General features: G+C 33.7%; 3 protein-coding genes across 3 annotated transcripts; all 3 read right to left on the minus strand.

Annotated features, from left to right (window-relative positions):
* Nucleotides 1-4,154: 4,154 nt before the first annotated feature.
* Nucleotides 4,155-6,423, minus strand: LOC111203002. Its single transcript, XM_022696368.1, has 3 exons — nucleotides 5,427-6,423; nucleotides 4,957-5,333; nucleotides 4,155-4,265 (listed from the first exon to the last, which is right to left on the minus strand). The coding sequence occupies exons 1-3, from the start codon at nucleotides 6,421-6,423 to the stop codon at nucleotides 4,155-4,157; spliced, it is 1,485 nt and encodes a 494-aa protein (XP_022552089.1).
* Nucleotides 6,424-7,981: 1,558 nt separating this feature from the next.
* LOC106427313 (NAC domain-containing protein 90) lies at nucleotides 7,982-9,745 on the minus strand. The gene is made up of 3 exons (XM_013868045.3): nucleotides 9,488-9,745; nucleotides 8,541-8,827; nucleotides 7,982-8,458 (listed from the first exon to the last, which is right to left on the minus strand). The coding sequence occupies exons 1-3, from the start codon at nucleotides 9,645-9,647 to the stop codon at nucleotides 8,198-8,200; spliced, it is 708 nt and encodes a 235-aa protein (XP_013723499.1). The 5' UTR covers nucleotides 9,648-9,745; the 3' UTR covers nucleotides 7,982-8,197.
* An 11,398-nt stretch (nucleotides 9,746-21,143) lies between these two features.
* Nucleotides 21,144-22,129, minus strand: LOC106427343 (protein FANTASTIC FOUR 3-like). Its single transcript, XM_013868072.3, has one exon. It carries the CDS (start codon nucleotides 21,932-21,934, stop codon nucleotides 21,317-21,319), a length of 618 nt encoding a protein of 205 aa, XP_013723526.2. The 5' UTR covers nucleotides 21,935-22,129; the 3' UTR covers nucleotides 21,144-21,316.
* Nucleotides 22,130-22,262: the final 133 nt, after the last annotated feature.

The raw sequence follows: 22,262 nt of genomic DNA on the forward strand, positions 1-22,262 counted from the left end.
CTAGACAAATTGCACACGTTAATTGATTAAATGGATTTCACTATCTTATCTACTAAATGCTTTGGACTGTAAGATGGAATCATATAATTTTATCAAATTTATCCTGAAGAAATCGTAACTAGATGCTCTGGTTGATATTTAGTTTGTAGTATCTAATCTGATTTAGAAAATTGAGGTGGAAGATATTAAAAGGAGTTTCAACAATTCGAATGTCGGCAGTTGTGGAGGCGAAATTTAATAACCAACTTAAATACATTTCAGCCCAAAACTTCTTGAATTTAAATTAAAAAAAAAATCAATGCTTCTATAAATTTGATTTACAATTATAACTTCTGTACCTGTTTTGCAATTCGAAGCAGGTTCTCCAATTTTACTTGTTCTGATGATGATGTCCTAATCATTGTTTTTGTATGTTGGATTGTATAAATTCTGAAAACCAAAAGCTTGGAGAAATGAGACATGTCTTCTGCGCTAAATGAACTATGTGTATAGTGTAATGGACATGGACAAGGACAAAAGCAAACGACCACCGATTGGGTAAATCATTGATTACTTACTATATAAACGAATATGACTATTTCATTTATCGCAAATTGGTTTAAATTATGACTCTATATTATAATGTCTGAATTTAACAATTTGCTAATTCTGATGTTTTGTTTAGATGAAGCTGCCAACTGATATTTGGTAGTGCATATAAAGCTGTCATTTAGATGGAGCATATGAAAGTGAAAATATGTAGATGGGTTCCTGAAAGAACATTACGTGCATATGGTCCCTGCGTCCCAGTTGAAAATTGTGAATGACTAAAATAATAGAGCATCTAGATACATCTGGAAGATAGACAAACGTTCACTTTCACCTTACGCAGTAGTAATGTTTAATGTTGGTTCTCTTTGTGGAGATTGTTCGTCCAAAAAAGTCACCAGTATTAATTCCCTTGCTAAAAAAAGGTCATCAGTATTGCATGGTCGGTGAGCACGGATATGAAACTTGACCACTTGAGGCGAACCTATTCTGTTACCTTTAAAATTATACTATCTCCGTTCATAAATATAAAATGTTTAGGTAAAAACATATTAAGAAAATGATTTTTTGTCTATAAAATATCATTAAAATTATAAAGTAGATATTCAATCAATTACAAAATAGATTATTAAATATGATTAATTATACAATTTTTAATAAAGTAAAAATTACATATTGAAACATTTTTTTAAAGCATCATATATCTAGGGGAAGAGGGAGTAGTACATTTTTACCAAGGTGTAATAATTACAGATTCTAACACTTGTTAATGTTGGGATATTGACAAATGTTTGTGTCCATTACGCGTATTAACTTCAAAACAGTATTATCATTAATAAACTCATGAATAACAATCCTAACTTTTTATAAAAGGAAATTGTAAATTTACGAGAATTAGCGAGAATTTATGAGAATTATTTGAGAGATTTTGGTGAAAAACTAAGAGAAATATGTGAGGTAATCTAAGAGAGAGAGACAAGAATATTTGAGGAACATTTTTTCTTTGATTAATTTAGTGTATACAATAGTTACATAAATAGATTTAGCAAGGAGAATAAGACAATGAGAATGAATAAACAAATGGAGATGAATAAACTAATGAAGACCAGATCTGAGGAAGTCACTTTCGGATAGTGACAACTCTCTTCTCTCTTCCTTCCTTAGCATATCATGTGACTTTGGCTTGTTTACACACTCCAACAGCTCTATCCAGTTGTCTCCACTTGTTTAAATTCGTCCAAGACTTCAGGCAAGATATTTAAATCAGTCTCACACCTTTCCTTGCTTCAGTTTTTCTGTCCATGATTTTCTGTCCATGATTTTCTGTCCATGATTTCATGTCCATGATCAATCAGGTTCTTCATGTCTTTACTCTTGCTCTTTATTCTCTTCATGTCAACACTCCCCCTCAAGCTTGACCATATGGACTTGGTCAAGCTTGGAAACCATGAAGCATTCCCTCATTAAAACCTTTACTTGGAAAAACCACTTGGGATAAAAACCAAGCAAAGTAAAAAGAGTAGAACACTTCATGGCAAGAGGATCAATGACAAGAGAGGTCTATGAGTCCAAGCTTAGGATGAATGAACTCACAAACCTTGCTGCTAGCTGCCTTGGTGAATATGTCAGCTAGTTGATCTTCACTTCTTGTGTAGCATGGAAGAATCACTTGCTGTTCCACTGCCTGTCTCACCTTGTGGCAGTCCATTTCTATGTGTTTTGTCCTCTCATGAAAGACTGAGTTGGATGCAATGTGTATTGCTGCCTGGTTGTCACAATGCATAGTCATTGGTGTGTTGATCTCAATACCCAAGTCCCTTAGCAGTCCCTTGATCCATATAAGCTCACTTGTGAGCTTCCTCATTGATATGTACTCTGCCTCAGCACTTGAGCAAGACACCACCTTCTGTTTCTTGCTCTTCCATGTGACCAGGTTTCCTCCAATGAAGGTGCAGTAGCCTGTAGTTGATCTCCTATCAACTCTGTCTCTAACCCAATCAGCATCACAATATCCAACAACTTCAGTACTCTTGTTACATGCCATCCATACTCCTTGGCCAGACACCTCTCTTAGGTACCTTAAGATCCTCTCAACCATATTCCAATGATGCACCTTAGGAGCTCCCATGTGTTGACTCACTTGATTAACAGCAAAGCACACATCTGGTCTGGTGATGGTTAGATAGATGAGCTTGCCCACCATTCTTCTATACTTCTTGATATCTCTAAATGGTGTAGACTCATACTCCCCCTCTCTCAACACCTTGTATCCTTCTTCTAATGGAGTCTTGGCCTTTTTACTCCTAAGGTTTCCTGCCTCATTTAAAATAGCAAGTGTGTACTTCCTTTGAGATAAGAATAACCCCTCTTTAGAGCAGCAGATCTCAATCCCAAGGAAGTACTTCAACTCTCCCAAATCTTTGATATCAAAGGCATTTTTAAGAAAGGTTTTAGTTGAGAGAATACCTTCCTTGTTGCTACCAGTGATGATAATGTCATCCACATAGACTAAGATGACCACAATACCTTGCTTACTAGTTAATGCGAAGAGGGTGTGATCAGCTTCTGACTTTACAAAGCCTCTTCCATTGAGGGTGGTGCTCAACTTATGGTACTAAGCCCTTGGAGATTGCTTCAAGCCATAAATTGTCTTCTTTAATCTCAGAACATTTCCTGGCTTCACCATGTTCTCAAGACCAAGAGGTGGTCTCACGTAGACTTTTATCCTCCAATTCTCCTTGAAGAAAGGCATTCTTCACATCCATCTGCCATAAATCCCACTCAAGGTTGACAGCAAGAGACAAGAGAATCCTTATAGTGTGAAGCTTGGCCACTGGTGCAAAAGTGTCTAGATAATCTTCACTATATACTTGAGTATATCCCCTTGCAACCAGTCTTGTCATCTTTCTTTCTGGTTTTCCATTGGCTCCATACTTGATAGTGTAGAGAAACTGGCTTGTCACTCCTTTTGGAAGTTTAGTCTCAAACCATGTATCATTCTTGATCATGGCTCCCATCTCATCTCCAACAGATTCTCTCCACTCCTTGTGTTGCATAGCTTCTTCATATGTTCTTGGAATGTATTCATGATCTAATTCACCGATGAAGACTTGATGCTCTTCTGGATATTGAGCAAGGGAGCATACTGCACTTATTGGGTGAGCTACAGCTTCATCATTGAAGTAAACTCTTGTGTTGATCTAATGTGAAGGTTTCCTGATCCTTGTACTCCTACTCAAAGGTTGTATCTGCTCAGGTTCTGCTTCATTTCCTTCACTTGGCGCCTCTACTTGAGTCTTAGCATCTGATTCTGATGGCATCTCATCTTGATCATGAGCTACTGAGTTCTCTTCAGGTTGAGCTTGTGTAAACTGCTCAACATTTATACTGCCCCCCCCCCTCATGATCAGGATGAGTGTTCTCAACACTATCAGCTGCAGTAGATGGTACATTTTCAGGGACATGTTCCACCCTTGATAGAGAAGACATACTTATTCCCAGGCTCTCCATTACTCTCCTAAGGTTGTTTGCTCTATCTGAAGCTGATTGAGAAAGATATTTGAGGTCATCCCAACTCTTTCCATCATAATAGCCTCTGGATTCTACAAACTTCACATCCCTTGATATCAAGACTCTCCTAGTCTCTGGAACAAAGCATTTGTAGCCCTTTTGGTGAGGAGAATAGCCAATAAACACTGCCCTGGTGCTTCTATGCGCCAGCTTATCTCTTTGTTCTCCTGGAATCAAGACAAAACACAAGCACCCAAACACACGTATATGCTCTATGGATGGTTTAGTTTTGTTCAGTACCTGATATGGAGATTGATCTTGAAAGATCCTGGTAGGTATTCTATTGATCAAGTAGCAGACAGTATGGACAGCATCTCCCCAATAGCTTTTGGGCATGCTTGTATGGAACATCATGCTCCTTGCAACCTCCATGAAATGTCTATTTTTCCTCTCAGCTACTCCATTTTGTTGTGGGGTGTATGGACAGCTAGTTTGATGAATCATCCCATATTTGGCCAAGTGTTGTTTAAAATCATTGCTTGTGTATTCTCCTCCATTACCTGATCTCAAAATTTTTATCTTGGCATTGAAATGGTTAGATACATAATTTTGAAAATTTATGAAAGCTTCTAAGACTCTATCTTTAGATTGCATCAGTGTGATCCAAGTATATTTTGATTTTTCATCTATAAAAGTCACAAAATACTTATGATGCTTTCTAGATAAACATGGGACAGTCCATACATCAGAGTGAATCAGGTCAAAGCAATTTTTATAAATAGTACATGATCTAGAGAAAACAGATTTGCAATGTTTTCCTAAGATACAAGCCTCACAATCACTCTTAAAGGAAATACTAGGCAACATGATGTTTAAAGCTCTAGAATGGGGATGTCCTAATCTAGCATGCCACAATACATCTTGAGGGAAATCAGAAATGGAATTTAAAGCATGGGATAAATCGGCAGCAAGCTTAGTATTTTCAAGCAAGTACAAGTCTCCCTTGGTGACACCTTTGCCAAGCAATCTACTAGTTTCAATATCCTGAAAGTAGACATCATTAGGAGTGAAAGTAACACTGCAATTCAAGTCATTAGTAGCTCTTTTAACTGATAACAAGTTTGAGGTGAAGCTAGGCATATATAAAGCTTTAGAATCTTTGTTAAACAACCTAAGATCACCTACTCCTTTAATTGGTACTCTTTCACCATTAGCTATTGTAACATTTCCTAAGGCAGGGACAATGTTTTTAATCAATTTTAAATCACTGATCATGTGGTGACTAGCTCCTGAATCTATAATTAAAGGTTTTGCCAAATTACATTTAGTTATCGCATTCAAGGAAGTTCCACAAGCAGTAGCATGTAAAGAGGTATCAAGTAAGTTACCAGAGTTATCCGTAAGGATTTTGATGAGAGCCTCAATATCAGATCTCCTGATGGTCTCATCTTGAGTGTTCCTTAAGGCTGAGCCACTCCTGGAAGCTCCTCCTTTGTTCTCACAAGCTTCATTGGTTAGGCGCATGCTGCCTTGTATAGATGGCTCACCAATATCACCAGAGAAGTTTGCTTTGGCATCATTGCAACCTGTCCTGAACTTCTGTGGCTTGAGATGGGGATGAAGTATCCAGCACTTGTCCTTTCCATGGCCTTTCTTCTTGCAATGATCACAAATCCACACCTTCTTGTCTTCAGCTTTGTAAGAGCTTTTGTTTGCTGCTCCATCAGCTTGGTTTGCAAGCACCAAATCTTTCTTTCCTCCTCCAAAGAGACCAACTGAGCCTTGCTCCTTGTGAATCTCAGAGCATACCTCATCTAGAGAAGGTAGCTCCTTATTCCTTAGGATGTGCTTGATGAGGTCACCATAGCTTGGATGGAGGGTAAGCAGCAAAGCAAAGACCTTGTCTTGCTCTCTCCTTTGATTAAACACATCAGGATCAATAGTTGCTGGCCTGAGCATATCAAGTTCAGCCCACAAGGATCTGAACTTCCCAAAATGTTTATCAAAATCATTGTCCTCTTGAATAAGAGTATTGATAGCTCTCTTGACTTCAAAGACTCTATTGATTTTTGAATTGTTTCCATACACATTCTGAAGTGTATCCCATAGCTCCTTGGAAGTTTCACAATAGGAGTAACCTTCCTGAAGTGAGGGGTCAAGACTGTGCTGAAGAATGGACAACACCAACTGGTCCTCTTGACATTTCTTCTTGGCGCCATCATCAGCAAGAACAACCTCTTTGCCATCCTCTCCTAGGATAGTCTTCTTTTGTGGTCTGCCTTCTTCAACAATCTCCCAAAGCTCTCTGCCTCCAAGAGCTGTCTTAGCAAGCCTTGCCCAATGTAGATAGTTAGCTCCTTTAAGAGTAACTGGAATCACCACCATTTTTGAGTTTTCTCCTGAATCCATCAAGAGGCATAAGAACATAACTGGAAAAATTCAAGAACAGTTCAAGAACAGAGGAGAGAGACTGGTGTGAATGATAAGAGATTTTAAAGAGAAAAAGAGAAATAAAACCAGAGTAATTTGCGGAAGAGATTTAGGTTTCAAGAGCTTGTAGCTCTGATACCATGTAAATTTATGAGAATTAGTGAGAGTTTATGAGAATTATTTGAGAGATTTTGGTGAAGAACTAAGAGAGATATGTGAGGGAATCTAAGAGAGAAAGACAAAAATATTTGAGGAACATTTTTCCTTTGATTAATTTAGTGTATACAATAGTTACTTAAATAAATTTAGCAAGGAGAATAAGACAATGAGAATGAATAAACAAATAGAGATGAATAAACTAATGAAGACCAGATCTGAGAAAGTCACTTTCGGATAGTGACAACTCTCTTCTCTCTTCCTTCCTTAGCATATCATGTGACTTTGGCTTGTTTACACATTCCAACAGCTCTATCCAGTTGTCTCCACTTGTTCCAAGACTTCAGGCAAACTATTTAAATCAGTCTCACACCTTTCCTTGCTTCAGTTTTTCTGTCCATGATTTTTTTTCCATGATTTTCTGTCTATGATTTCATGTCCATAATTTCCTGTCCATGATCTTTTCTTCGTGTTTTTATTCTTGCTCTTTACTCTCATCGTGTTAACAGAAATATTTTTTATATGTCCACGCATAAGCCGTAAATGTAAACCGCAAATGTAAGCAGATAACCTAATTTAACAGAAATCAAATTACCTGACTTTCTTATCTACTCAATATTTGGATTGTAAATTTAAATCAAATATTTTGTTAGACAATCCTAATGAATTAGTTTTCTGAGGTCCTTTATGTTATGTAATTATGAAAGACTCAAAGTAGGTTCTAGGCACATCCAGATGTAACGTTCGTCTTGTCTTCCATATTTTTAAAGTTATAATACATAAGCTGTATGATTTCCAAATTGTCAAAAAAAAAATTATTAAAATTAATTTAAAAATGTTTATGTATTCTAAATCTCAATCCGATTTTGAAATTATTAGATCAATAGATAAAAAAAGTGTTGTTGATTTCAATCTTGGGTTATAAGAGGAATAGTATTACCAATCATATAACAGTTTTAGTATGCTGAACTGCATAAATTCTGAGAACCAAAGCTTAGAGAAAGAAGTTGTAATTTAGGTATTGGCTTCGGGCATTGGTCGTGCTCCGAACTATCGAGTAGCGAAGACTAAAAGAGTTTTTTAGTCTTCTCCACTTTAACCTTTATAGCGATCACGCATATACATATTCTTTTATTTGAAGTTTATTATATCATGTCTTTTTGAAAACCTGCTCAACTATATTACTTTCCAACTTTCTACCTACCAAAACTTAGTTATATAATGTTATTTTTGGACTTTTAATCCTTGTTTTGTTTTTGTCTCGTTTTTTCTCCCTCTTTGTTGATTATTTCGTCTTAATAATTAAGCATGGAGAGATCTGACTTTTGAATTTCTACACCAAAGAAAACTTAATAAAATCATTTTATAATTTCACCTTTTGTCATTTATTCTTTCTCAAATTCTTACGTTACAAGGAAAACAAAAGGAATCTTTATAATCATCATCAACGTAATTTCAAAAGCTTTAGATCTATAGGATATAATGGGCGTAAGACCCGTAACTTCCATGGTAATTAAAAACAATAACGTAAAGAACGTAGTAAACTTTATTTTGTTTATGGATCTCGCTAGATTCAAGACCAATTCAGCTGTTCCCATTCCCACATTGGTTCAGTTAAACCATCAACCATCTCTGTGTTCACAGAGAGATCAACATGTTCTCCTCCTGACATGGAAGTTTCTGGTGAGCTTCCCACACGAAATGATGTCTCAGCAACTCCAACATCACTTGTAAGCAGTTTCTCTGTCTGTAAACTTCCCACTGGGCGTCTATCAAAAGCTCTTGAGCTTCCTGATGTTATGTAGACCCGACATAAACTGAATTCATGTCTCAACTACATTTATAAAAATACACACACATTAATGAGTTTTTATTTATTTATTCTAACAACCGTTATAAGACTTTATACATGCAACCTTAGGGATTGTGGAGAAGTTGACTGTTTCGTCAACGGCTTTGTACTCATTCATCTTCCATTTTGTTTTTCTTCCGGTTGGTGCTTTTCCAGTGTAGAAAACCATAGTTTTCTTGACTCCAATCATTCGGTTATCTTTGGAAATGACTGGACCAGGTGATCCAGTCGCTTTCCAGTACCCTGAATCAGTGGTTCTGTTTGGTCTGCCTCCTCTTGCTTCGCGTTCTTGTCTTGGCACGAAGAAGAACCATTGCTCAGCATCTCCTCGACATCTCTCTCCCGCAACATCTGCCAAGAAGATTTTTTCTTTAAAACACACAAAAAGAGAGAGGACGTGTATGTTCCACAGACCACACACACACACTAACATTACCACATCTAGTTTGTATTATTAATATTTAATAGGAACTTTAATTAAAATGAATCAAATGGGTCTGATCTAAAAAACAAACTCAGTCTCAATATCAATACAATTAATGATTTGTTATGTCGTATAGATCCCTTTATATACCGAGTCCTAATGACTAATATCATTGCAATGAAAAAACAGCCTTTTTGTCCCTTGTTTATTTTTAATTCAATTTTATATTTGAAAACCCAAAGCAGGAAACTAAAACAAAAGGAACCAAACCAAAACTATGGTTTCTGTGAAAAATAAAGATATATTAAAAATGAAACCAAACCAAAGCCGGATAAACCAATATCAATTGGTTAACTATAGTAATTGTTTTCCTAAAACAAGAAAACCGAGTAGCCTGATCCACAATCCAGACATGACAGCATGGCAGCTATACAACACTAAAATGGAAAAATCTACGTGCTATAAAACCTAACTTGTACCATGTTTCTGTGTCTCAAGTCTCAGCAAGTAATATTATGATGATTTTAACGCCAGAGCTAGGTTATTGAAGCTACATTTTTGAATGAGGGTAACAAGTAACAACGTACTTGGAAGATGACTAGGCTCGACCTCAAAGACGTCTAGGACTGGTATGACACGGTGCATTGAGTCATCACTCCTTCCTTCGAGCTGGTTTCGTAGGTAGAACGCAATCAGTTCATCTTCCGTGGGATAGAAGCGAAACCCAATGGTGAGCTCCTCCGCCATTTTTGTACGTTGTAAATTGACTTGCTGCAAAGGGAAACCTCTTAAAGTCTTTATTGTATATATGTTGTGACAAATCGATTTGCTTCTGGAACTTAGAGGTTATGGTCTCACTGGCATTAAATAAGTTGTTGAAGTAGAGATTGGTTTGTCCGAGTGAAACGAGAAAAGGTCTACGCGTTTTTAGACTTTTAGTATTAAATTTTATTTATACTGAAATGGGAAAAGACAAGGATGTTCTTGTACATGTATGTGTGTTTGATTAAATATTACTTTCGTTGTCATGTGTTTACTGTTTGAGTAAAGCTTTTTTTACGAGGCACGTACGCCAATTGAATGAGTCAAGCCCTCGTCTTAGCGTCAAATTTCAGTCTCTTTTCTCTTTGTTTTCTTTTATATTTTTCTATTCGGCTTGCCTTTTATCTATTTGCCTAATGGCTTGCCTTTTTTAGAATATAATACTTTATTTGAAGCAAATTCAGATGAATCAAAAAAAAAAAAAAAAAAAATTCAGATGAATCAATTGTTTCTAGGGTTTGTTTTCTAATCTTAATTTTGTTAGGACAGTTTTCTTTGTAATGAGGTTCGTAAAGAATATGCATTGTATGTCAAAGATCAGTTGCATCACTAATATACGTTTAATCATGGTTCTAAAAATAGGTCTAGGTAGGCCTAGGGGGTAAATCGGTCTTATCCAAAACGATTTTTATAAAATTTGATTTATATTATTTAAATTAAATCATTTTAAATCGGTTTAATAGGTATAAATTGATCTAAATTTGTTAAACTAATCAATAATATTAGTATAAATCTATAATTTATCTATTTTCTTTTGTTTTATTTATCAAATTTTAATACTTTTTAAAACTAATTTTATAATTAAAATCAAAATTAAAAATATCTTATAAAATGGTAAAATATATATAAAATAAATCAATAATATGTTAACGCTTTTGCTTCGGCTCTAGATAATTCGCCTAAACTAATTTTCTATAAAGCGACTAGTCGTTTCTTTAAACATTTCGTTTAATTATGCACATAATAAACAGTCTAGGCGTTATCTGACCCGTCATTAGGATTTAGGGGTCTAATCTCTAATTTAAAACAAAGATAGATAAACCAATACGGAAACTAAGAAATGGGTCCACCCCCGAGACTCTTTCCTAAACAAATGAGTGGCTTCTATTAACTTGAGGTTTATTAGAAATGTCAAACTCGACTAAAAAGAAGTCATTAGTGAACGTTTTGGTATACTTGTATATGTTAATAATAGTTTTTTTTAGAACCGGAGGTATCCGAGCCCGAAGGCTCAACTAATATCTTGAGGATCGGCTTACTTGTGATAGGCAAATCCGGTTTTTGTACATGGAATTTGATATCCACGCTAACTCACCACACAAATAAATAAATTTAAATGATAAATTTTGAATCCAAAGCGTTTATCATCTTTTCAAGTCAGCCGTATCACCCGACTATACCTGCATCGTTATGAACTTATGCTACATATAGCATACAAGCAATTTAGTATAATTTACAAGATGCTAGTAATTTATCAGTTTTTAAAGATGATCTACGTCTATCAGTTGTTTTCTTTGATCATTAGGAAGTTATGGATTAAGAGAATCAATAATGGTAAAAAGAGTATGAATTTTCAAAAATAATAAATTATTAGTGATTTACTTATTTATTTTTAGTTTTAAAAATAATTAAACTATTAATTAAATGATAATTGTAGTTAATTTTTTAATTTTTCAAAAGTTTTTCTAAAAACATTTCATATAAAAGACCTTATATCATTCCTTCAACTTTAGTTGTTTTTATTTGTTTTACAAATAAGAAGTTATGGTGATGATTAATTTTCCAAAATTATCAGCATTGAGTATATATATATATATATAAATTTCCAAAGCTAATTGATTATATATATATATATATATGTTAAAAATATATATTATATATGTTTTTTTAATTAATTTGAAGTATATGTATTATGGATCTGTGGAATGGATTAGACAAATTTTCAAAAGTAGATATTGCATATGAATAAACCTTTTTCGGATATGCAAATAGATTGTAAACAGTGGTCCATACCGTGTGGATATCCACAAACAACATGATTTAGTTTCATGATATAAGTGGACCAAACTTAAAACGTATTGGCATCCTAAATCTATCTCCTCATTATTTAACCACAAGCTCCTAGACATATGTATGTTATATGATATTATCACCAATCGCCTCTTAGAAAAAAAAGTATCACCAATCACCTCGAGAGATTTCATATACATATGTGATATGTGTGCTGGCGTGTGTATATAGATATACGTGTGAACGCATTCTTTAACGTCAGGACAAGATCACACAAACTCCAAATCCAAGTAAAATTCTTGATGAAGTTGTCACCATTGACGAGCGTTGATTCACCTCAACGATGTGGGACTTTCTTGTCGTTGCTGTTAATAAACACAATATTGTTTGTACCGTAACAAATAAAAATGAAACGAAAAGGACACTACCATGTTATGGAAAGTACTATCTAACTAATAGGTTAAACCTTTCCATAACAATTACGTGCGCATAGGGTTTCACAATAACGAATTCGAATTAAGAATATTAAACACGTTGGGTGAGCCGTAGCTGACAAGAAAAAATAGGTTATGAACACTTGAGCGCAGTAAGAGCATGATTAACTAGGAGGTTCTCACAAAAATTCTTAAAACATATAAAATAAAACATTTTATCAAATGTTGTTTTGAGGTTTTCAAAATCACGAGAATTCCTTTCCAACGTATCTCAAATGAAATATTTTGAAAAAGAGTTCTCATAATATATTAATAAAATCTTTTCAAAAAAAAAATATATATATTAATAAAATATAAATATTTATAGATACATATAGTTGACATACTTTGTTTGAAAACTCTTCACTAGGGTTGTTCTAAGTGACTTGATTGATACCCAGCGTACATAAAAGAAAGTTAAAACCATTCATGCAAAGAACTAAATTTATCATTTAATCTTTTTTGAAATAATCTTTCTTCCCAAAAGTGATTTGAATCCTAAACACAAGGAAACCAACCCCTAACATTACTTACTTATCTGCTGGTCATACTCATACTCGCTCCACATACTTATCCCTCTGGTTCACTCATTTCCATAAGGACCATAACTGAGTGGAATAATCAAATCGCTGATCCTTGCTTCACTTTGAGTTTCTTATTTTATTATGTATTATCATCATGTGTTAGCTCCGTTTTTCTCCGTTTTTTTCATTTCCATGTAATATTGTTTCTCGTTCGAGAGCTTTTATTGAAATGGTATTTAGGCAAACAAAAAAACCCCTAACATTACCATTACACCAACTCCATTGATAGATTCAGCCGCATCTGAACCCGTTCGTTCGAAGTAAGTGCTGCATCATCTATCCATCAACCAAATTACCAAGACACAAAAAGGCTTGTCTCCTCCATCTCTAAAGAGGGGAAAGCCCCATAGTCGAACAGACTCTCTAATACACATTTGTTGTGTCATTTCTTTTATAGATATATAACGACTCCCATATATAACGACTCCCACCAAGTTAATATCTAGCTAGCCATGCCCATGTCCTATTGTGTAAAGGGGAATAAATTTATACATAATTCACTATGCTAGAAGATTTTGTATTTTTAAATTCTTTATATAAATTTTGACGTTTAAAGAATGTTTCATGAGCTAATTCGTCCAAAACTAGCTCTCTAATTAGCATATATGCTACTTTCAATGAACTATATACATGAGTGAATCATGGTTATTGGGTTTGTCCCTAAATCTAACAAAAACAACAAAAATCTAAGAAATGGTTATGATTTCAAGATTGCATTACGAAGACTAGATTTACAATTCTATTTCAAGGCATACACAAATTATATATATATATATAGATCTGAGATTTAGGGAGCTTGAAATATTTTAAAAGTAAATATTTTTTATAATTTAGGGAATATGCTTATGTTAACAACCTCCAAAACTTTTGGGCCTAAATCCGACCCTCTACATATATATATGGCCCATAAATCAATTAATGTAATAATCATACGACATTTTTTTACTCATGCAATTGTCATGCGTGAGCCGTGGGGCACACAAATGATTGAAATTTCGAAAAATTTATTGACATTTTTTTTTGACTAATATTTTACGAGAAAATTGTCATTTAAATACCGAATTTTCACAAATTAGCCAAAAAGTACAGATTTTTCATTAATCCAAGTAAATCACAAACTTATATTGACTTAGCCATATAAGATACACTTTTGGTCAACTGTTTGTGGCGTTAAATCTCCGTCTAATGTTCACGGAGATCCTTACGTCGTCGTTTTAAAAATAGAACATAATTTACAAAATCCCCAACTCTGCAAATCGAATTCACCTCTTACTCTATTCTCTGCAACTTGATTTCATCTTCTCTGTGAGTGTAAAACCACAAATCGATTCTTCTTTATATGATGAGACGCCAAAAGTTTTCTATACATCGAGAAAGAGCTAGAGAACGTGAAACTACAACGGTTTTTGAAGATGATGAAATAAGGTTGAGTGCAATTAGCAGAGATGGGCGTGAATCTCATACCCGGTGATGATTGTGAAACTATCGCTGATGATCCTGCTGATGAGGTCGAAGAAGAAACGAACGAGGTTGAAGAAGAAGAAGAAAAAGAAAAAGAAAGGACTGAGGTAGAAGAAGAAGAAGAGAATGAGGAAGAAGGCGTAAGAATTGATGAAGACGCTTGTGAGGTTTTATCATCACACTTTGGAGATGTTGCAAGGAATGATGAAGAAGATAACCATGACAGCGGAGAAGAGGATTGCTGGACAGACAAAGTTTAATATACCTGTTCATGTATCATGTGATGATGAGTCACCTAGAATGCATGTTTCAACCTTGAAATCTTCACCTTGCTTTTTGTTTCAGACTTTTGTTGGATTCCTTTTTTTTTGTTTTATGCAAACTTACTTTTGTTAGTTTTCAATACGTCTTTGGTGAAACAGAGACAAAAATAAGAGGAACAATAAGAGGAACAATAAGACAAAAAGATACAAGAGCTCACATATAAACATAGATTATTTTTCTTACAAATGAAACAAAGTTGCAGCAATTTAATAGAAAAAGTCTTACAAAAGAGACAAAATAAGGCTTAAAAGAAACAGTCTGGAACGGTTTTGAGACAAAGATACAAGAGCTTAAGAGAATAGATAGGCAAAATAGTGATTACAACCAACATAAAACAAAAGATTCCACAACATGTCTCAGTGATGAGTTTCCACTTCCTCATCTCGAACTTTGTCGAAATAACATCCTCTATTAAGTCATCAACACCTTGTTCAAGCAATCAACCTAGCCTTTTATATTGTAAATCTCAAATTGAATGTTTTCAGGTTTTGGAAGTGAAAAATCTCTTCAGGCAATGATTCTTCTACCCACAAACACACTTCGATGACAAACCTCTCTTTCCAAAATCTCGTTTTTCAAACGGAATCAAAATCATCTGTTTCACTTGATTCTAGCTTGTAATTAGAAGAGATGAAGCCAAGTCGCAGAGGAAACAACAAGATTCTAAATCGGGTTGAAGGGAAGAGAAGAAGAGTGAAATTGAATAGGGTTCTAAAGAGTCGATCAGGGGGTTTCTTATAACTTTGTTATGTTTTAAAAACGATACCGTACAAGCCTTCGTGAACAGTTAACTGAGATTTAACGACAAAAATAGTTGACTGGAAGTGTATCTTTTTTGGCTCGGTCAATATAAGTTTATGATTTATTTAGATTAAAGAAAAGTCTGTATTTATTTTGGTCAATTTGTAAAAGTTCAGTATTTAAATGACAGTTTTCTCAATATTTTACTGACATTTGCGGCAGTGTAATTAAGAAAAGAGACTGATTTATATATTTTTGTTTTCCATAAGTTTATTCTGAACTAGGGGGTTGTCCGCGTTTCGCGCGGAAACGTTATTAATTTGTTAATTTAAAATTGAATATTTTTTTATAAGTTGTGTGTCAAACATTTTGTTTCCTTTTAAATGATTTGATCTTAATTGTTGCGGTTATTGAACGTCATGAACATAACCATTATAATGAACATAATTCCATTTTGTTTTTCTTGTTTTGTTTTATGGTGTATTACATTTGATACCATGTTTTTATTTTTAAGTTACTATTTTTCTTTTAAAAAATCAATGGTGAAATATATGAACTGTTTGTTTAAGATGTAATTAGCTCATGCTTAAAAGAGAATTTGCGTATTTTTATTTTATTATTTCTTGTTTATTTTGTTTTTCAAACTGATTTATTTCGTCAATCTTCTAAGCTTGATGACTAAGAAACTAAGAAATTTGTAAAGATTCACTTATTTTTATTTTTGGTTGACATTATTTGATGAGACATGAGTAAAATCGCGAATAGAGTATAATATTTTATGTTTTCACAAATCTTCAATATGTTTTTTTAATTTTTTGTTTTTGTGAGTTATATTACTATGTTTTCAATTTATTTTTACGGGAATATAGATATTTAAAATTTGATTTAGTTTGAAATGCACTACTAATTAAAAATAGCTATGAAATATAGAATATTATTTTAATAGATTTGATTCAAATATAAGAACATGAAAAATATATATGATTCTATAAATATTAATTAAACATGTGCATATGTTGGGTCCTATCATTCCTCGGTCGCTGATGTTGCACAAAATAAAAGAAAAAGTCTTGTTTTTGTTTACATTTTGCTACATATATTTTTGTTATTGGTTTACTTTTTTTTCTGAAATGCTGGTGGTGAAAATTTTGAATTATTTGATTAAGTTGTAAATAGTTCATGGTTAAGTAAGAATATGTGTATTCTTATGTTATATATTTTTTCAAACTGACTTTTAAGATTATATATTAATTCGTTAGTGTGGTTGTTCATCATTTCTCGTCAATATTTTGATTCTGATTCCCAAACAATGAAAATTGTGTACACTCACTCTTTTTTGGCAGACCTCATTTAATAAGACATGAAAAAATGGATTATCATATTTTATGTTTTTTGCATTTTCATTATGAATCTTTAGTTTTGTGGATTTTTTGTGAATTCTATTATTATATTTTTTAAAAAATTAAATTTTAACAAAAATTTATATATTGTAAATTTGGTTCCGACTTCAAATGTACTACTGATCAAGAATATGTATGGACTATTAATTACTATTATAATATATTTTGGTTAATAATAAGAAAGTACAAAATATAAAATTTTGTAAATATTTAAATGTGCCGACGCTCTTTATTTTCGGGTTGTTGACGTAAGCAAAGGGAAAAAATTAACTAAATTATAAATTATGTTTTATTCTTGGAAATACTAACAATATTTAAAGTATTTTTATGGTTAATTAATGTATTATTTTTGCGACCATTACCATTCGACCAGGTTTAAGTCTTATTATTATTTGAAAAAAATATATATAAAAATATATTATACGTTTTAATCGATTAAAACACATTTAGTTGATAGGATAAGCCAGAAAAATATAAAAAAGGATGGAGGAAAATGATGTAGCGCATTGTCTATTTTATTAGTATAGATTCTAGCTCTTTGACTGTCTGAAATGACTTGCACAAAATCTTTGTTTTACTATTTTTATATGTTTGTTGTTGCATTAATAAGATTAAAGAAAGATTTCGTGAAAAATGATTTGGGTCAAATTTATGGACTTTATTTGTCTTTTCTATCAGTTTATGTTTTGTCAAAAATACTCTCGTCTTTTCAACAATATATATACTTTTTCCTGGAGTGCAAGGTGATAGATTGAAGGAGATATGAAGCAAAATCACAGTCTGTATAGAAATAAATAATGCAGTTAAAAATTATAGTGTAAATGAATAAAAGTGAAGCAAGAGACAATACGGAGCAACAGACAAATACAGAGCGATAGTAAATCTTTTTTTTTTATTTCTCTGGTAACAAAAAAAATTACATTGTTTAGCAAAAACAGAAGAATAAAACAAAAAGTTACACTATCAAAGTATTAGTGAGAAAATTAAATGTAAATGTAATGATCAATTGTGAGGAACAATGATTATCATTCGGTTTAGAATCTGCCACCAACTTTACAAATATGAACATGCTACACACACACATATATATATATACTTGATTTATGTAGAAGACCCATTACGTAGGTGTTTGTAACCAACCTTAGGCTACAATAAAAGATCAAGAACAATATTCTATGCATTAAGTATGCATACTGGAGGCCACATTTTTCTCCATTTGCCTGTCCAATTCGAAATGGATTAGTTTTTTTCGTCAGCATGAATAGAAGTTGAAGTACCTTTATATCGTTTCTAGAAGCTGAAACCTCAAATGAACTATTTCTCTCATGAAATTTTCAAGTTTACAATAGCAAAATTACTAAAAATTGTGTTATCTCGTTTCCAAATTGTTTTTACCTAGTTTTTTTATACGGAACAGCCTAGCTTTACGTGAACAGTTGATTAAGTCGAGGTTTCCAATATCTCAGTTGCACCACCTGCAAAGACATTAGTATCCACACATGCCTATAATCAGGATTAAGAACCACACATTTTGTTAGCACAGATTTAAGATGTTATAACAACCTATAAACAACACAACTCTATGGATTTAGAAGTTGTTGTCAAACCTTGATCAACAACTCTAAGCGTGGTAGAGAACCAGCTGCTATCACAGACAGTGGTCTGACACTGTGACTTAACTTCTATCTCACCATTGGGCTACCGAGTCATAGAGAAACAAACTTTTTGGTTTACATTTTTGTCGGATCGATGGATAATCAAATAGAGAAGTAAAAAAAAAATTACATTGCCATTGTGCTCTGATGAAACTTCCACAACATCTTTATGGAAAAACTCAGTTTGTTTACAGCATGTTTATCACTACACCACTTGCATTGCTCCTTAGGTTGTAACAGTCTAACAGAAGCAGAGTTGAGATGTACCGCACTGTTACATCAAACTCCATCTAAATAATGGGTACATGCAAGTATCATTCAGTAGCAAGAGATGTCATCAGCCTGTGGTGTCTGAGCAGAAAATTAAATTAACAACCATACCACAATAGAATCAATTTAGTCACTACGATAACCAGATTAAGAATATTCAAACGCAGAAATGGAAACAAATTAAGCTGAATATATACCATCTTATTGGAATTAAAATCTCAGCTAATTGTCCACACTGGAAACGCAGCTTTCGGCTTTCCTTCACATGCTCACTGCCCACCTAGGCAATAAGCCCCTGTAAAGCCAACCGGATTTGGTTCTTCCTAATTTGGACAACCCATTTCAAAGGACTTGATTAATTTGGTTTACTCCAAAAAACCTGAAGCAGTATGCTTAATGCGGTCGCTGTCGTGTTCGACGAACGAACGATAGAAGCAATTTTAATCGACGACGGCGCTGAATGGTTTGATCTGGTCCATAAGAAACAAAATGATATGAGATTTATGGCAATAGGACGTCAGTTTTGAAGAGGGAAAAAAATGGATAATCAAAGTCGAGATCAATGAAAGAAAGGAGATTAAGAGTCTAAGAGTACACACGAGAAGGAGAATGCGAATAAACTGAGAGTACCGTTACAGAAATGCGAATAAAAGAAAGGAGATCAATGTTTCTGGAATTTATATCAAGAACTTATCAGGATCTTATACAGTGATGAGAGGGCTTCATGACTTATTTATACTATGAAAAATTACGGATAATGAAATCGGTGTTGGAGAGGGAACATTGAAGTCGACGTAATGGGTTTAGTGGCGGAGGATGTTAATGTAATCGCTTTAAGGAGTGAATCAATTTGAAGCAGTAACGTTCGGCGGAGGAAGACTCATCCGGCACAGCAAAATAGGGCTATTGAGAAGACGAAGACTCGGAGTGCAGAGGTGGGCCCTTAATGGGTTGACCAAAGTTCCAACCATTTTAAACTCGTCAACGAAATAGAAGAGCTTAAAAGAAACGTTGACTTGTCACGATTTCCCTTTCTCTCCAGAGTGACGTGGCCAGCCTAAAAAGGCAGATATTTCAACTTTATAGTTATAGATGTATTGATTGATAATTTATTTGTATATTATTTAGTGAAGTACATAGACAAACTAATTTCTTAACTACTACAAAAACGGATTATATACAACAAAAAGCTGAAATTTTTTAGGATTGAGATTGGAATCTTATGAGAAATTAGTGCATATTTTCTTCACTTTGAGTTTGAGTTATTATCATCATCATGCGGTCGAACCGGCAAATCCGACCATCAAATATGTGATAAGATTTAAGTTATAAGAAAAACACATTATTTAAAAGTTTTTAAAAAAACTCGTAAAATTTTGATATATCTTAAAATCCGGCTACTTGTTGAACTGATAAACGACATGATATGTAATCTAGTTTGAATTAAATTCTCATTTTTGATTATTATTATAATTATATAATCTAGATGAATGTTGAAAATATTTTGAATGTGGTGTTCCAAATTTGCAAATGTTAGTTATAAGAGTTTTTTAGTTAAATTGTCTCTTCATCATTGTAAACGTTATTGATCGTTACTGATCCTTGTAAATAGTTTACTTTTGATATCTTGTACGTGAAACGAAAATAAAGCGAATAAAATAAATTTAATTATTTACTATAGGTTTTAGACGTATTTTCTTTTTGTATCTTAAAAGATAATATATATAATGATATATTGAAATTAGTTAAAAGTGTTGACCAATGATTCGTGTGCAGTCAACTGAATACATCCGGTGATTCATAAAGTAATTCGGGTCACTATCCTAGTCAAGTTTAAAAACATAGGGGAAATCATCATGTTTACTCCGTTCTCTATCTGAATTTCATAGTTAATATGAGAATTGGTTACGTTGGGCTTTACAACGTTAGACAGATGTATGGAGGGCCGGTCCTGAGATTTATAGGGTTGTAGGCGACTTTTAAAAAATTTCAGAGAATTTTTTTTTTGGTAAATTTGAGAACTTAAAAAAAAATTTTGAAAATTTTTTTCTATGTAATTTTTTTTAAAATTTTTGGGAGCATAAGGCCAATGTTTCGTTAGGCTTTGCCCAGGACCGATCATAGGCTTGTGTTACGATTATTTTAGCAGTGTCTTGTACAAAAATATTTATTCCGGCTCCCACGTTAACATTTGGTTATCCATATATCGACAGTCAAAAATAATTTTAATTAGACTTTATATACTTTTTGATCAGGCGTTGTTCCGCGCTGACCACGGAAATAGTAACGTTAATTTTTAATGTACAAATATTATAAAAAAATAAATAGAAATTCTAGTAAATGATAATTTAGTGATATAAATGTAATATATCAATAGTTGTATGCTATTTCAATATTTTGATAATAAGTTTCTATAAATTATTCTCTCTATGTCACAGAAACATGATTCTTCTATCTTTGCTTATAAAGTATAGAAGATTTTCCAAAATTACAAAAACAAATCTACCGTTTGAAAAAATAATATTCCTTGGCATTGGTAATATTGCAGAATGTATTAAGGGATAAAAGCCTAGTTTAACTCCAAAACCAGCATAAAGAAGGTTTTAACATTTATAATCTTGTAAAATAACGGATTAAATTCCACATAACCGCAAAAAATATTCAGCAGATTACCGATCAGACCGGTTTATCTTTGTTCTCTTCTTGGTCTTCGTCCTCATCTTCATCCTCATCCTCGGGTTGAACCAACTTCAGCTTGAGTCTACCGTCTTCACGGCTGGCTAGAAGAAACTCTCTCTTCGGAATCCTAACTTCTTCCAACACAAACCTCCCTTCTTCTCTATACGTCTTGAAACTCATCCTCGTCATCGCTGGAGGATACTCTCTCCGTTCTTTCCTCCATGGTCCACACTCCTCATTGCTGCTTCCGTTATCTTTACCCTTCATCACTTCACTCTCATGATCATCATCTTCTTCTCCGTTACCGTTACCGTTGACTTTCCCGTCTTCCAAGCCGTAATAGCTCTCTGACCCTAGACCTTCAGTACACAGCTGCAAGCTGCTGTTCTCAGCTGAGGCCTTCTCGAAAGAAGAATGAGATGATTCCCTGAAGTGGAGCTCACCGAATATCTCTGTAAACGGTGGCGTTTCGTTGTGGTCGGTGACGTGGAGGCCTTTGATTGGGAGTGGGTTCCAAGGTGAAGAAGAGGAGATCAGAGTATCAAGAAGCGACTTTGGAGCCTTGTCTTGTCTTTGGCTCTCGAATATTTGATGAAAGCTTCTGTAAGCTGCCATTGCTCTCTTCTTTGTGTTTGTTTCTTGGTTTTGTTTCTGCGGCTGGAGGAGAAAGAGAGAGGACACGAGATGGACGTGAAGGAGAAGATGGTATTGTCAGATATATATTCGTTAGGAGGAAAAAAAATACTTGAATAAAATGATAAAAAGATTTGTTATATTCAAATGTTCAAATGGAATCTGATTAATGGTTAAACATATATTACTTTTGTTAGTCAATTTGATTTTTGATTTGACAATGGTGATGAATGATGACAATGTTCTAGATGATTCTGTGACCTTGATAATAATACTATAGTTCTGGCCTAACCAACAAAGGCAACTTCAA

Source organism: Brassica napus, chromosome C2 (genome assembly GCF_020379485.1).
Source record: "Brassica napus cultivar Da-Ae chromosome C2, Da-Ae, whole genome shotgun sequence".
Lineage (NCBI taxonomy): Eukaryota > Viridiplantae > Streptophyta > Magnoliopsida > Brassicales > Brassicaceae > Brassica > Brassica napus.

Bases quoted from the DNA above. Each gene is read 5' to 3' on its own strand.
- LOC111203002 (XM_022696368.1), bottom strand. From the start codon at position 6,423: ATGGTGGTGATTCCAGTTACTCTTAAAGGAGCTAACTATCTACATTGG. The intron at 5,334-5,426 runs GTAACTTACTTG...CTTTAATTATAG, and splicing joins AATCCTTACGGATAACTCTG to ATTCAGGAGCTAGTCACCAC. The intron at 4,266-4,956 runs GTATTGTGGCAT...TCTTGATTCCAG, and splicing joins TTTCTGATTTCCCTCAAGAT to GAGAACAAAGAGATAAGCTG.
- LOC106427313 (XM_013868045.3), bottom strand. From the start codon at position 9,647: ATGGCGGAGGAGCTCACCATTGGGTTTCGCTTCTATCCCACGGAAGAT. The intron at 8,828-9,487 runs GTACGTTGTTAC...TCTTCTTGGCAG, and splicing joins CGAGCCTAGTCATCTTCCAA to ATGTTGCGGGAGAGAGATGT. The intron at 8,459-8,540 runs GTTGCATGTATA...TTATAAATGTAG, and splicing joins ACTTCTCCACAATCCCTAAG to TTGAGACATGAATTCAGTTT.
- LOC106427343 (XM_013868072.3), bottom strand. From the start codon at position 21,934: ATGGCAGCTTACAGAAGCTTTCATCAAATATTCGAGAGCCAAAGACAA.